This window comes from Phoca vitulina, unplaced genomic scaffold, assembly GCF_004348235.1.
Source record: "Phoca vitulina isolate PV1807 unplaced genomic scaffold, GSC_HSeal_1.0 scaffold6, whole genome shotgun sequence".
In the NCBI taxonomy this organism is placed as follows: domain Eukaryota; kingdom Metazoa; phylum Chordata; class Mammalia; order Carnivora; family Phocidae; genus Phoca; species Phoca vitulina.
The window spans coordinates 23,603,596-23,618,948 of record NW_022589709.1 but is presented as its reverse complement, the minus strand read 5'-3'; the positions used below and the strand labels follow the sequence as shown (position 1 = coordinate 23,618,948).

Here is a 15,353-nt window from a genome sequence, read left to right as displayed (position 1 = left end):
TGATATGAACTAAGAAAAACAAAATATCATTTCTATGTGTTCCTGCTGAAAATCTGTAACTTGAATCTAATCATAACATCAAATCTAAACTAAGAGACATTCTACAAAATAAATGGCCTATACTTTTCAAAAATGCCAAGGTTATGAAAGACAAAAACTGAGGAAATGTTCCAGATTAAAAGTGATTAAAGAAACATGTTAAGCAAGAACAATGAGTGGTCTCAGTTGGACTAGAAAAAAATTCTCTAATGGCATTCATTAGTAGGACAACTATAGACATTTGAATAATGTCTGTAGATTAGAGAATAGTATTGTTATCAGTGTTAACTTCCTGATTTTGAAGATTTTACTTTCTTATATAAGAAAATGTTCTTGTTCTTCAGGACTTCATTCTAGACTACGGGTAAAGAGGCACCTTGTTTGCAACTTACTCATAAATGGTGGGGAAAAAAAATACCATAAATAAAGAAAAAGAAAGGAAAGAGAGAATGATAATACAAATGTGGTAATTGTTAACATCTAGGAAATATTAGTGAAGAATATATGAAAATTCTTTGTATTATTTTTGCCACTTTTCTGTACGTTTGAAGTAATTTCAAACTTGTTTAAAAAATTCATGGTCATATCCACAGGGAATTAATTTCCCACAATCATATTAGGTTAATAATTATAACCCCAGTTTCTTACAGGAAAATAGAGAGGTCAAGTACTTACCCAAAAATAAATAAATGGTACAGTTGGGATTTGTCTAAATCCAAAATCAACTCCCACGACACTAGTTTATAAAATACTCTCCGGGTATTCTACAACACTTCTGTGACATCATCAAAACAAATAAATAAACTTTGATAGATAATTTTTTGTTTTCTTTTAAACTAAAATAAAGAATCAAAAAGCTTCAACTTTTTTTAAGTTGTGGTGAAACAACAAAAAAAGTATGTTAAATTTTGGCTTTAGAGATAAGAATTGCTGCTGTTTGCCATGGCTTTTTAGCTGTCAAAATGACGTTATTTTAATCTGAAAATCAAATCATATTTTTACTTTATCAACCTGTAGCGACTGCCACATAAATTAATATAGTACCACATAAGCAAATAATGAGATGATGCCGTATCTACAGAAAATTCAAAATAGTAACCTTCAAAATTCTGTCTTAAAGATCAATGCTAAAATGCTTTCCGTATTAAAAAAAAACAACTACTTTGACGCTTCCCAAATTTGGGAACAATCAGCAACATCTCTAAAATCTTAACACAACAGCCATGTCCAGAGACATCATCAATGAATTAGAACCAAAAATAAAGTTTTCAAGTTTAAAAATTATATTCAAGAAAGACCACAATTATTTCAAATTTTTATGTGGTACAACCTTTTTTGAAAGTTATTTAGAAATATATATCAAGATCTTAATAAATACCACTTATCTCAGTAATGTCACCTCTATTAAACGCCCTAAGGACATAACCTGAAGTACAGAACAAGTTATATGAGCAGAAAGGTTCACTGCACTATTTCAGTGGGGAAATGATCAATTAAATTTTAGTGCAACTACAGACTAGAGCATCTACATAATGGAGCTGTAAAAAATTATTTTCATAAAATTTTGAAAATGTGCAAAAGAAAATATTTCTTCATATTAAACCATAACTGCCTCCCAACATGCACAGATGATGCTAACTAAATCGACAATTCTGTCATCTGCTGAGCATTATGAGGAATGACTTTGCATAATGGAGACAGAAGACAGCAGCTTAACAAGGAGTTCAGAAAGAGGGTAACAGGCAGACAGAGAGAGGAGAGAAGAGATAGGAGCACCAAGATCAGCAAGACCAGGACCAGGGGAGCCACTGCTTTTCCAAAAAGTTTGGGAAACCAGAACATGGGTTTTGGAGCCAGCAATGTTTAAGATGGAATTACAGACTGTTTGTGTGGCTGTGATGAAACACCACTTCCTACTTCCACAAAATGGTCAATTTAAAGTCTGCTTTGCACATACAACTTTTTTCCCCTTGGGAAGTGAGAATAGGAAACGGTAAGGAGGATTTCAAGGAGATGCTGAGTTTCATATCTGGAACAATGTGGAGAAGCACAAAGAAGTAGCTACACACACAGAAAGAGACAGAGAAGATACAAAGGAGAACTCAAAAACATAAGTTCCAGAAATCTGCAGTTATCAGGGGATATGAATAAGTTTTTCTTATCTTTATTCTTCTAAATTTTCTGTAATGGAATTTTAACTAGAGAAAAACAAAACAAATTCTTAAAAATACATCTGTGTAGATATAGAAACAAATAGTACCAAGCCATATTTTCTCCAGAAAAAGTAACAAGAAGAGATCAGTTGGACCGTATATCCTCTCTACATCTCAGTTAACTAGCTGCTTCCGGAGGTCTGCTACACATTTGAAAGATAAATCTAACTATAAACCAAAACAATTAAATTCTGACCATTATATCATGAGACATAACAATTCTATAATCCACTTAATTTATAGGCTTCTTTTATTTGAAATTCATTATTCTTTGTCAGCATAAAGTAAACTGAATACTGTCAGCATTTCTGGGAAGATACAATTATATTTTCTGTATTTTGCATTCAGAGAAGGATAACTATATTCTTATGATTCTTCTGATTTAATCACAGGTTTTGAAATTCTTCAAGTAGATTTATTAAGGACTCTTTTTTTTTTTTGAAAGATTATATGAAGGGCTATATTTAGCATATATAGCTAAATTAAAAGTTGGAAACCTCAAACCATGAGTTTATAAATAACTAGGATATAAGGTGGGCTTCAAGAGAGCCAAAGGTCAAAGAGGAAAAGAGGTCACTGCCTGGAGTAAGTAGGAGGGAATCTATGTAGGAAGTGGCATCCAGAATGAGCTCTGAAGAGGAAGACTGACAGATGGGCAAATGAGAACACTTCTGAGAGATCCGAGATACAGTTTTCAAAATTTAGAATCATGAACAAATTCTATTCAATGAACAATTAACCATGGTAATAACACTGTGTTACATACCTCCAGTCCACATCCAAGTCTTCACTCACACTGGAGTCATCCTCAAGGTTATTGTTACCATCCAGCATGAAAGCTTCTGGCTGTGCAAATTCATTGGCAGGCTCATTTCCCTCATCACTGCTGCTTTCATTGACTTCATTGTACTGTAACCAAGGAATTTCTCCCTCTTCCAAGGATGTCTGTTCCCTAATACAAACATTTTAAGGGAAGAAAAAAATATTATTTTAAAACACATCACAAAATTATTCTCTAAAAAGAGTTCTATTTAGTGCAAATAGATTACTGAGTTCTAAACTCCTGGTACTTATATGATTCTAAAAGTCTGATCTCTTTAACTATAAAGTTATTTAAAAGGTAAGCAAATTTGCTATAAGGTCATATGTATGTAGAAATGGCTCCCAATTACATAAGGACCTATTTTTATTTTATTTTATTATGTTATGTTAGTCACCATACATCACATCATTAGTTTTTGATGTAGTGTTCCATGATTCATTGTTTGTGTATAACACCCAGTGCCCTCCATAAGGACCTATTTATTTGACATACAAATTACCTATGTTCTACATTTCCTCTTCGTGCAGAAGAAAAATAAGAAAAATTCATTCCAGACAATTTTAATTTTTAAACACTGCTCTTGAGGGTGCCTGCACGGCTTAGTCAGTTAAGTGTCTGACTGTTGATTTCATCTCAGGTCAAGATCTCAGGATTGTGAGACTGAGCCCCACATTGGGCTCCTCGTGGAACCTGCTTAAGATTCTCTCTCTCTCCCCCTCCCCACACCCCCACATCCTCACTTCTGGTCATGTACGCTCTCAAATAAATAAATAAAATAAAATAAAATAAAATAAACACTGCTCTTGAGTAGTTTCCCTTCACAGTTAAAGTCCAAATTCTTCAGCCTGGCTGACAAATCCCTACACCATACATGCTTTCTCCTTGGCCGCCTTCTCCAACTGTTACCTCTCACCACTCTTCCCCTTATTCCTATTATTCCTTCTACCTTTGGAACACATGGAGAGCATTTCCACCTTGGGGCCATTTCCTCTACTTGAAATGTTCTTTCACCAGATTTTTGCACAGCTATTCCCTCTCCTTGATATTCAGGTCAAAGTCAGTGTCAGCTCCTCAGAAAGGCCTATCTTAACCACTCATTTTAAGTAGCTGTCCAGTCACCACATAACTCTGCTTATTTTCATTATAGAACTTACTTCTACTTATTTCTACTTATCATTTTCTTGTTTAATGTTAGTCTTTCTCCTACTAAAAATAAGCTCACAGAAACAGGGACAGACAAACAAGGAAAAGAAAAAAGCAGCATTTCAAAACAACAGAAAAAAGAATTATTCAGTAAATGATATTAGGACAACTGAGTATTCACCTAGAGGGAAGGAGGTTAAATTTCTATGTCGTTATTTACCCATTAACAAATTCCAAGTCTACATTTTAAAAATGCATGTGCACCCCACCACCACTTCTAAAACAATAAAAGTACTGGGAGAATCATGAGAGAAATTTTTACAAAAATCTCAGTGTCATTGTAAGTATGATGTAAAACCTAGAAGCCACAGACAAGACTATTAAATTACACAACTTACACATTAAAGAAAAGTCAAAACACCAGAAGTATGGACACAAAGATCAAACTAAGAAGAATTAATTATAATACATGAGCAACTAAATCAAGGCTGCAATGACTGAACCAAAGGTACTTTATGAATTTATAACTAAGAGAATTATACTGGTAGAATTTTCTTATTTATATTTATTTTATTTAACAGAAAATACTGTTTAGTATATCAAAAGGAGGTTAATTATTAGAGCATAGCTCTGACAAAGATGAATTTTAGTTTGGATTTTAAGAAGAAAAAATATTATGCAATAACATATATTTCAAGAGCACTTCTAATCAGAATTCTATTCATTCTAATATGCAAATTTAACCTTGGGGATAAAAACATTTATGAAAGAGATGTAGATGATGCCCACATATAAGAATCAACACATTTTAAAGACACAGAAATAGTATCTCTTTATACACCTAAACCCATAAATGTTTCTTTAATCTCAGATCCTAAGCAACACTTCAAAAATAACAGGTTTATAAGATTCAGTATCTAATATCGTCTAATAAAATCAGAGAAATTAGCATAACAAAACACGCTTAATTTGTTGAAGGTTTAATATCTAATATATAAAGATAGCGGATATTTTCTTTTCATGCATCATAATTAGGTCCAATGAAAAACAAAACCCAAAATGGATTTAAAATACAAGATCAAAAATTCCTAAGCAACAGTTCTTTGCTTATATCTTTATGAAAGCACTCACCATACTGTTTTATAACCTTTCTGGTGACTCACCTGTCTCCTCCCAGACTGGGAGCTTTCCAAAGGCATATAGTGCTGTCTCTCATCATTGTAGCTTCACCCCTTTGCAATAAGTGCTTAGCACTCAATAGGTACTCTTTCTATTTGTGTTGCAAATGTTAACAATAAATCCTTGAAAAACAATCTTAAAAAACAAATAATTTGGGGATTAAGCCTGGAATAGCCCTTGGAAATTTTTGTTATTTCTAATGTACTCCTATAAGAAATGCTTTTCTTTTTCCTATTATACACACATCAAAATGACTCAGTACTCTGTACTCAGATTTAGAACATAAAACTTAGATATACTGGTGAAAATGATTCAGTATAAGAAATAAATATGTTTTTTTAATTCAAAGAATAAAACTAAAATAAATTATTCTGAATATAAATAATTTATAACACATCATTAATACTCTTTATATAAGGAATTCTTGGCTACATATTTTGCTTTAACATTTGATTCTGTCTTTAATTACTCATAATAATATAGTCATAGAAATAGAAAATAAGTAGTATATGGTATACACTTTCAATTAATTACCTAAAGTTCACATCATTTCATACCATTTAACACATAATTTACCAGGCTAGAAGAGTGGCACTGTGCTGGGCCAGAGTTGGCTTGATATTGTAACAAAAGGAATTTTGCTCTTTACAAAAAAAAAGAAGAAAAAAAGATTCTGAACAACAGGGTCAAAAGTATCTTTCATATTGTGAGCTAACAAAACAAATATCCTCATGGGAATGTAAGCATATAAGGTAAGTTTAAATGCTTCAGAAACCCTGAAAATATTTAAAGCAGTATCTCAGTCTTCTCTCTCTCTCCTTATACCTACACATTTACACACATGCCAGACATACCATATGTAACATATTCACAAAAATTTAGACCTTCAATGTCCTTTCTTCATTTTGGTAATTCAAAAATTAATAAAATGCCATTATCATGTTACACAGTAATTTATGAGATTTAAAAAGACATATTATCTAATCATGTGTCCAAATGGTCAATTCTAAAAAAGGATTCCAGTAGATGGAAGATGTGGAAGCCTGTGCCTACCACAACCACCACTGAAGTCCCAGGTATTTCAACTGGGAAGGGAAATTGCCAAGTTGTCCTTTCCTTTTGAGCACTTCCAGCACAGCATGGAGGAAATGAATGCTGCTGCCACGAGGGGAAGCGGAAAATGCTTCAAAATGTACCTCCACAACCTACTCCCAGTGAAAATCCTAGAAGACCATCAGCATCATCAAATCTCTTGACTACAGGCTCTGCTTTAACTCAAATCTTCAGATAGACAGACTGATGTTCCCTTTATGATATATGATTAAAGATCCCCATTCTTCAATAAAAGAAACTAAATTTAATAACACGTGAATAGCAATATTAAAATTATCAAGATATATTAATAAGCCAATATGGAATATTTTAAAGAAATTTTCATTAAAAAGTTTTAGAATATGCTATTATATAACCATGCATCATAGAATTTTCTGAGAAATGAAGAAAATGAAAGTCAGACAAGTCAAATAAAACCTCTAAAATACTAACTACTCTGATTTTATATTCTGAGTGGTTTCTTTTAGCTAACTGATCAGCAATTTGAGTATCCATTATTTGCAGCACAAAATTTCAACCTTTGGGTTAGTGCCAACATTTTAAAGGGCTGAGGCTTTCATGAAATAATCTATATTATAAGAAACTTCATAAAATCCTGGACAACATAATAAGCATTCCTAATTAACTGGTATTTAATTAACTGGTTTTCATTTTATAAGTCAAGACACATGTTAAGTAGTTGCTAAGCTTGAGGGATAAGCTCATTTTTAATAATTCTAATTGTAGAGCAAATTTTTTAAGATTTCAAATCCCTATTTTGGAATTAAAGTACAAAGGAGAGTAAGTGAAATTCAAAATAAAAATCAAAAAAACTTCAAAAAGAATTACAGCTTATAAAATCAATGGTACCCTGTTCCATGTCATCCAGTCACAAAAGATGGAACCCAGCACCTCATTTGAAGAACTGTTTATTCTAATAAATTCAGTGTTAACAGGAAAAGCAAAATATTAAATTTTTATTAAAACATTTTAAGAATATTTATGTAAAAAGTTTGTAAAGTCACCAAAACAGCAGGAAAAACTTAAAAGAAAAATACACAAGTGTGAGATACTAATTTAAATTAAAAAATACTACTTTAAAATACTAATTTCAATACTGTCCAGCAATTATTCAATGTTTACCTAATAAGTTTGTTGTCTAGCTTTCTGAAAGCCTATTTCCCACCTTTTCTTCTTTCTTTCAATTTCACAATCGTCCTATCCTCCCCACTCAATATCTAGTAACAACAAGAATACTGAAGTCACCAACTCATCTTTTCTTCCCACTAGAGAACCTACGGACTTACCTACACTTGTACCTACCTACTACCTTCCCATTAGTTACAATGGAAGTCTCTGTTCCTAAAGGCCCTCTCCTTAGATGTGGATCCTAACCCTTCTCATCTTCTCAAGAACTTCACTTTATCTTTCCTCTAATTATTAGTCAGTTATTCTCCTCTGCAACATTCTATAAGCAAATAATCATGCTTCCAAGTTTTGGGGGGTGAGGACATTTTCCTAGGCCCAACATCCACCTGTGGCTCCTTCCCTTTGTGAAGAATTAGGTATGGTGACTGTCTCTACTCTCTCACCTTCAATTCCCTTTATTTTTTAATTTCTTTTTCCCCCCAAATGTAAAATATATACCATCTATTTAAGTTATAAAGCATATTCTATTTAACATTCATAAACCCACCACCCAAACCAGGAACTAGAATATTATCACTGACTAGCAAACACCTTATGCACCGCACCTATCTTATCCCCTTGGCCTTGCCCTCCAGGGAAAAGTACTCTCTGGATGCCACTGTCATTCCATTGTTTTTTGAAACAATTTTTACTAGTTTTGTATACTTAAACAAGATATTTAAGTTCTGCTTGCTTTTAAGCTTTGTGAAACAGATATCATACACATTATTTTTCCAGAAACAGCTGTTTTCATTCAGCAACATATCTCTAAGATTCATTCATGTTTTTGCATGTAAGTGTGGCTGACGCATTCCCACTGCTGTATATACTCCATGTATGAATATACCACTAACTTTTCTCCTATGAATATTTGGGTAATATCCAGTTTTATAGCTTTCATGAAAAATACTGTGACGAACATTCTTGTACACAACTCCTGGGCCACATGGGGAAGTTTCTCCAGAGTATACACTTAAAAAGTGATACAGCTGATAGTCTACCATGCAAATGTTAAAATTATTACAAATTTCAGTGCATGTGACTTACTTCACACCTCAACAAGCATTTATATCCTCCAAAACACCTGATATTATCAAATCTCCTAGTGTTTGCTAATCTAATGGGTAGGTAAAAAATGATACCTCCTTGTGATCTTAATGTATACTCCCTTGATTACTAATGATCTAAGTACCTTTTGATATTTTTACTCACCATTAATATTTCCTCTTCAGTGAATTATCTGCTCAGTATTTTGAGTATTTTGCAATTAGACGGTCAGTTTTTCTTCCTGATTTCTAGGAGTTCTTTATATCCCGCACATTAACAATTTATATTCTATAAATATATTCTACTAGTTTCTTTCCTTTTCATTTTCAGTTCCTCTTCTTTTTATGTCTTTTGTCCTTTATTATTTTCATATCATATCATTCCCACCAAGACCTCTACTACGATGGCTGCTGAAATGGTGGTATGAGCACCCTTGTCTTGCTCTTGATTTTAAGGGGGGAGGGTTTAATTCTTCATTATTGAAAATGATTACTACTGATTTTTTTTTTGTAGATACCTTTTATCAGGTCAAAGAAATTCTGTTCTGATCCTAGTTTCTACGTTTTTATCATGTTGAGGTATTGAACATTACTAAGTGATTTTTTTCCTATATCTACAGAATCTATCATATGAATTTTCTCCTGTATTCTGTTAATGTGGTGAATGACATTTACAGGTATTCTACATTAAAACACCTTTACATTTCTGGAATTAACTCAGATTGGTAATTGAGTTTTACCTTCAAAAAATATATACTTAAAAATTCAGATTTCCAATTCTGTTTGGGATTCTGACATACATTTAATGAAAGACATAGTTTTTTTTATTTGAAGATTTTATCTATTTGACAGAGAGAGAGCATAAGCAGGGAGAGCGGGAGAGGAAGAAGCAGGCTCCCTGCTGAGCAAGAAGCCCAACCCAGGACCCTGGGATCATGACCTGAGCTGAAGGCAGACGCTTAACCAACTGAGCCACCCAGGGGCCCAATGAAAGACATAGGTTTATATTTTCCTTCACATACTCTTTTGGTATTAGGGTTACACTGGCCTTTTAGAATGATTTGGAGAAACAGCTCTTTTTCTTCTCTTGCAGAGTGGAATGACATGATCCTTGAAAGTTTAGTTTAAGAGAATTTAGCTCTAAAACCATCTGGATTAGTTGTTTTCTCCACAGTAAGATTTTAAACTACTGATTACGTATCTGTAATATTTATAATATTATTCAGGCTTCCATAGTTTTGGTGAAATTTTTTTTCCTGGGAATTTGTCAATTTCTTCTAAGTTTTCAAATTTACTGGTACAAAATTCACAGTACTCTTCTTACTGTATTCAATCTTTATTGTATTTGTGGCTGTCTACACTTTTGTATTTCAGTATTATTTACTTGTGCCTTGTCTTTATTTTCTTGTTCACTATCCAACTGGATTATCTATTTTTCTTAATCTTTTCAAAGTATCACCTTCTGATTTCTTTGATCCTTTCTATCATAACTGTTTTCTAACTTACTGAGTTTTGCTCTTATCTTTCCTAATTCTAATTCTTATTTCCTTATTTTCTTTAAGATTCCTTTTCTATTTTAAGTTAAATGTGTAGTCCCCCATGTTCAGGTTTTCTTCTTTTCCAACTTCTTTTCTATCTTAGAAAGATAAATTTCCCTTTACCAATTTCACTGCATCCCTCAAATTTTAATTGTGGTGGTATTCTCATTATCGGTAAGTAGAGAGCATTTTAGACTTCAATTATAATTTCTTTTTTGTCCTACTGGTTTTTTAAAAGGATGAACAATTTAAAATGTATGGATTTTTAAATTTTTCATATTTTTGTTATTTATTTCTAAGTTAACTGCATTGCGGTCAGAGAATATAGTCTTCAGGATACTGATTCTTTGAAATGTGTTAATCTGTGCTTTGTAGCCTATAATGCTCAGTTTTTTGTGTTTGTGTATTCCACAGGGTGGGGTGTTCATTAAACCATGCTTAAATGAGTTATTCAAATCTGTTAAAGATGATGAATTTCTTATATTCATGAATTATAGGTAATTGAGAAAGGTATTTAAAAATCTCCCAATATGACAGTTAATTTGTAAATATTCTCTAGTTTGGTTAAATTTTGATTTACATATTTTGAGTCTATTTTATTAGGTGCATTCAAGCTTAAAACTGCTACATTTTACTGGTAAACTGGACTTTACTACATACTGACCTTCTCATTCTCTCCAATAATGCTTTTTTGTCTTTAAGTCTACTTTGCTAATGTTAATTTAACTGTTCCATTTTTGTTTTATATTTGCCTGAAATATCATTGTCTATCCTTTTACTTTCAATCTGTCTGTACACCTAGGCTTTAAGTGTATCTTTTGTAAAAAGCATTCAACTTTAAAAAGATAAATCCAACTGATCTGAAGCTTTGACTTTTACAAGCAGATTAGGCAATTTATATTTGTTACAGGATTTGTTCCATCTTACTTTCACCCCTTTTTTCCCTCTTTTTAATGATTTTTTCCTTTCTTTACTTTTATTTGGATTGACTTTTAATATTCTTTTTCCATGTCTTAATTCCTTTTTTCCTCGTCTACAGGTTTCCAATACATATAGTCAATATTCTTTTTTTGCTGGTTATCCTTGAAATTTTACTATACAAATTTAACTTATGTCAAAAGTTAATTCGGAACCAAACAATACACTTCAACTTCGATCTTCCCCTTTCAACTAAAATACTACTGGTGTCCTGTGTTTTAGTTCTGTCCCCATCACCCCTCACTTTTATTTTTTTTAAATGAATTACTGGGCTTTATTATTGTATGGTATCAATGCAAGTAACTGATGATTTCCACAAATGTTCCTGTTTATACTCATATATTTCTATATCTAACTATAATCTGGGATATTTCCATTAAACTTAAAAGTTAAATATTCAAGCATCTACTTATCATCTACACTGCATGTCTAAATGGCACTTAAAACTTCCAAAAAGAGTTCTTACTTCCCATTCCTCCCCCCAGACATTCCCATCTCAGTCAATGACAGTAACTACCCACTGTTCAAACCAAAAAACCCAGCCATAACTGATTCCTCACTCTCCCTCATCTCACACTCAGTCCCTCCTATTATTTATAACTCAAAAATATTCTCAAACCTGTTTACGTTTTTTAATCCTCACTACCATCCCCTAGTCCAACCGCCTCGCCCAACTTTCTTCTCTTTTGTACTTCAATACCTTTCTAATTCAATCTCCAGAGACAAAGCAACTAGAGTGAATCTTTTAAAAATCTGTGTCAGATCAATTAAGCAATTAACTCTCCACTTAAAATCTCCCTGCTCTATGAATAAATTCCAGATGCTATATATCCTGCATAGTTTGGTACCTGCCCACTTCATCTCCTACCACTCTTCTTTTCACTCATTGACTTCGGCCCCACTACCTCCATACATATCAAACCCTTTCCTTTTTAATACCTCTGCTCTTATCTTTCCTTTTGCCCAGAAAGCTCTTCCTCAACCAAGAATTCTTATCTTTTAGATCCCAGCTCAAAAGTCAGTTCCTGAGAGTACTCCCTGGCCACTCTAATTAATGTAGGTCCCTACCAGTTACTTTCTATCATATGAGGGTTTTCCTTCCTTCACAGTAATCATCACAGTTTATAATTCATCAAGTTTGTATTTTGCTTAATACCTGCCTCTCCCACCACAATGTAAGCTTCAAACTGGAATCTTAGTTTGTCTTGCTCATTTAATTCCAGGATCCAGCACAATGCTTGGTACTCATTAAATGCTCAATAAATATTTGTTGAATGAATAATTACTATCACAAATTACATATGAAAAATTTAATAATACTTTGTAAACTAAGTAACAGTGATTCAAGAAGCTCAAACATAAAATCAGAAGAGAAAAAGACCACCATTTTCAATCACTGTCAAAACAATTATGTTTGTAAATTTCTTTCTTTACAGATTTTCTAATATATTTTATTCCTTATGGAATTCATCTCAAGTTGGAAATTTATACCTTTTGAGAAGTACAAATGTTAATGGTAGTCCAAGCTGAAAGTTATGAAAATGTATCTACCAAAATAGATTCCATGAAAGGCTAAAAATTAGAACCAGTTATCAGAAAAAACATTTAAATTAACAGGTACTACCTCACAATAAAACACAAACCTAGGTTTCACAAGAAAATACTGACAACCTTTAAAAGAATAAGCTATTTAAGTAAAATATTTAAACAACCTTTAAAGGAATAAATAAGCTAAACATCAAAGGGCTAAAAAAAAGCATACACATTGTTTTAGCAAAGCAAGTATCACACTTATCCAGACCAAAAAAAGAGACAATCGCACTTATGCCTCTCAACATAAAAATCCTATGTCAGTAAAAAAAAATAAAAAAAATAAAATCCTATGTCAAATATTAGCAAACAGAATCCAGCAGCTCACTGAAACAACAAACTATGACTATGTGATAATGTTTGTTTATTTCAAGAAGACAGGGTAACTATTAGAAAATCTAGTAACAAAATAATTCCTCATGATCATTAGGTCAAAGGTGAAAAATCACTACGATCATTTCCATTGATGCTAAAAACACTGTAATAAAATTTGACAAACATTTTTGCTAGAAACCCATAAAATAATAATGGGGATATTTCCTTAGTGTGATTTAGAAAAAAAAAAAATGTGTGTGTGTATGTGTGTAAATCAAACTAAAAGCCAGAATCATTCTTACTTGGGAAATATTAGAACAAGGGTTATAAACCATGCCCATGGGTTATTTCCAGCCTGCCACCTGTTTTTATTAATAAAATTTTGCTGGAAGACAGCCACACCCGTTCATTTACATATTGTCTATGGCTACTTTTACACCACAACATGGGAGTTGAGTAGCTGCAATAGAGACTGGCACACAAAGCTGAAAATATTTACTATCCACCCCTTCACAGTGTTCAGTCTGACAACCCCTGGAACTAGAGCATTCCCATGAAAGTTAGGAAAAGACAAAGGCATTTACCAGGAATCACTGATTTCAGAGGTCTCACTGGATGCAATTAGACAGAAATACTAAGACTTCCACTTCTGTAACTTTCTCCATTTCTGTGAATAAATCGCTGAGTTCCCTCTTGCGGCTGTCCTTCCCCTGCCATCGCCTCCAATGTAGAGCAAAAGCAGCGCTAATTCACTCACATCTAACTCAACCAAAACAATCTTTTAAATGCCCAAGTTTTCTTTAATGCAAAGTGGAAATATATACTATATCTCAAGAGAAGATAATGAAATTACCAGAATTTTCAATCTAATTGTTCTTTGCAAAATACCAAAAGTATAATGAAAAAAAAAATCAGTAGGATTAATGGTCCTACATAGGGCTTGTACATGTAGTTAACAGCATACCCAACATATGAATGTGATGGATACCATTCTTGGACAATACACATAAAAATAATACATCTCACTGTTAAACATACCCTTCCTGTAGAGACAATTCTTGGTTTTCTTCTTCAGGACCACTGCTATCACTCTGTAGTTCAGGTTCATTCTCATCTTTTCCTGGCAAAGTTTCCCAGCTTTCATCACTTGACGACTGATCTTTTTCTGTACCAGAAAACCGATGAGGCAAAGAGGCAGACCATTCTCCATCACTGCATTCTGAACTGCAAATTCAGAACAGAAATACAATAACTGTCACTATTTGTGCATTTGTCATTTGGAGGCATCAGAGTATACAGTGGACGACTGATGCCACACATGCTTCATCGGGTGCCAAGTCAATTTAAAAAAATATTTTAAAAGTATATACATAAATAAATACATTCAGCAGAATGTAACTTTTTCAGATGAATAAAGCATATGGCAAGTTATAGAATATCAATTTATTATTTTCTTCACTAAAGTAAGTAATTCCATGGTGTTTAGATATAGGTTCTTTAGTTTTTTTGGGTTTTTTTTGTTTTTTTAAAGATTTTATTTACTTATTTGACAGAGTGAGAGATAGCGAGAGCAGGAACACAAGCAGGGGGAGTGGGAGAGGGAGAAGCAGGCTTCCTGCCGAGCAGGGAGCCCGATGTGGGACTCGATCCCAAGACCCTGGGATCATGACCTGAGCCGAAGGCAGACGCTTAACGACTGAGCCACCCAGGCGCCCTAGGTTCTTTAGTTTTTAAACCTATTTCTAAATAAAATTTTAAATATAATTTGGTAATCATAAATTAAATGCTTTCTGAAATAAATAATAATGGATTTATTACTCATCCGACCCAACTAAAACAATTTTTTTTTTTTTAAGATTTTTATTTATTTATTTGACAGAGAGAGACACTGCAAGAGAGGGAACACAAGCGGGGGAGTGGGGGAGGGAGAAGCAGGCTTCCCGCGGAGCAGGGAGCCCAATGCAGGACTCCATCCCAGGACCAGGATCATGACCTGAGCCGAAGGCAGATGCTTAACGACTGAGCCACCCCAAAACAACTTTCTAATTACATACTGACAACTGGGGACATATCCTCTATGAATAAATTTCCACTATTAACCATGTTTTAAAAGCTTAACCATTTTTTTCCTTCCTTTTCTTACAAAAGACTTTAAAATGAAAGGAGATTCAAATTCATAAAAAGCTGCACTGACTAATCTTTACTGAAG

General features: G+C 33.2%; 1 protein-coding gene across 1 annotated transcript in view; it reads right to left on the bottom strand.

The window, feature by feature from the left end:
• Positions 1-15,353, bottom strand: part of PJA2 (praja ring finger ubiquitin ligase 2) — a 71,304-nt gene that overhangs the window by 20,819 nt on the left and 35,132 nt on the right. Inside the window, exons 5-6 of the mRNA XM_032403877.1 lie at positions 14,183-14,368; positions 3,019-3,204 (exon numbers count right to left, since the gene is read on the bottom strand). Coding sequence (XP_032259768.1) covers positions 3,019-3,204; positions 14,183-14,368 — 372 coding nt within the window. The remainder of the gene's footprint in view (positions 1-3,018; positions 3,205-14,182; positions 14,369-15,353) is intronic.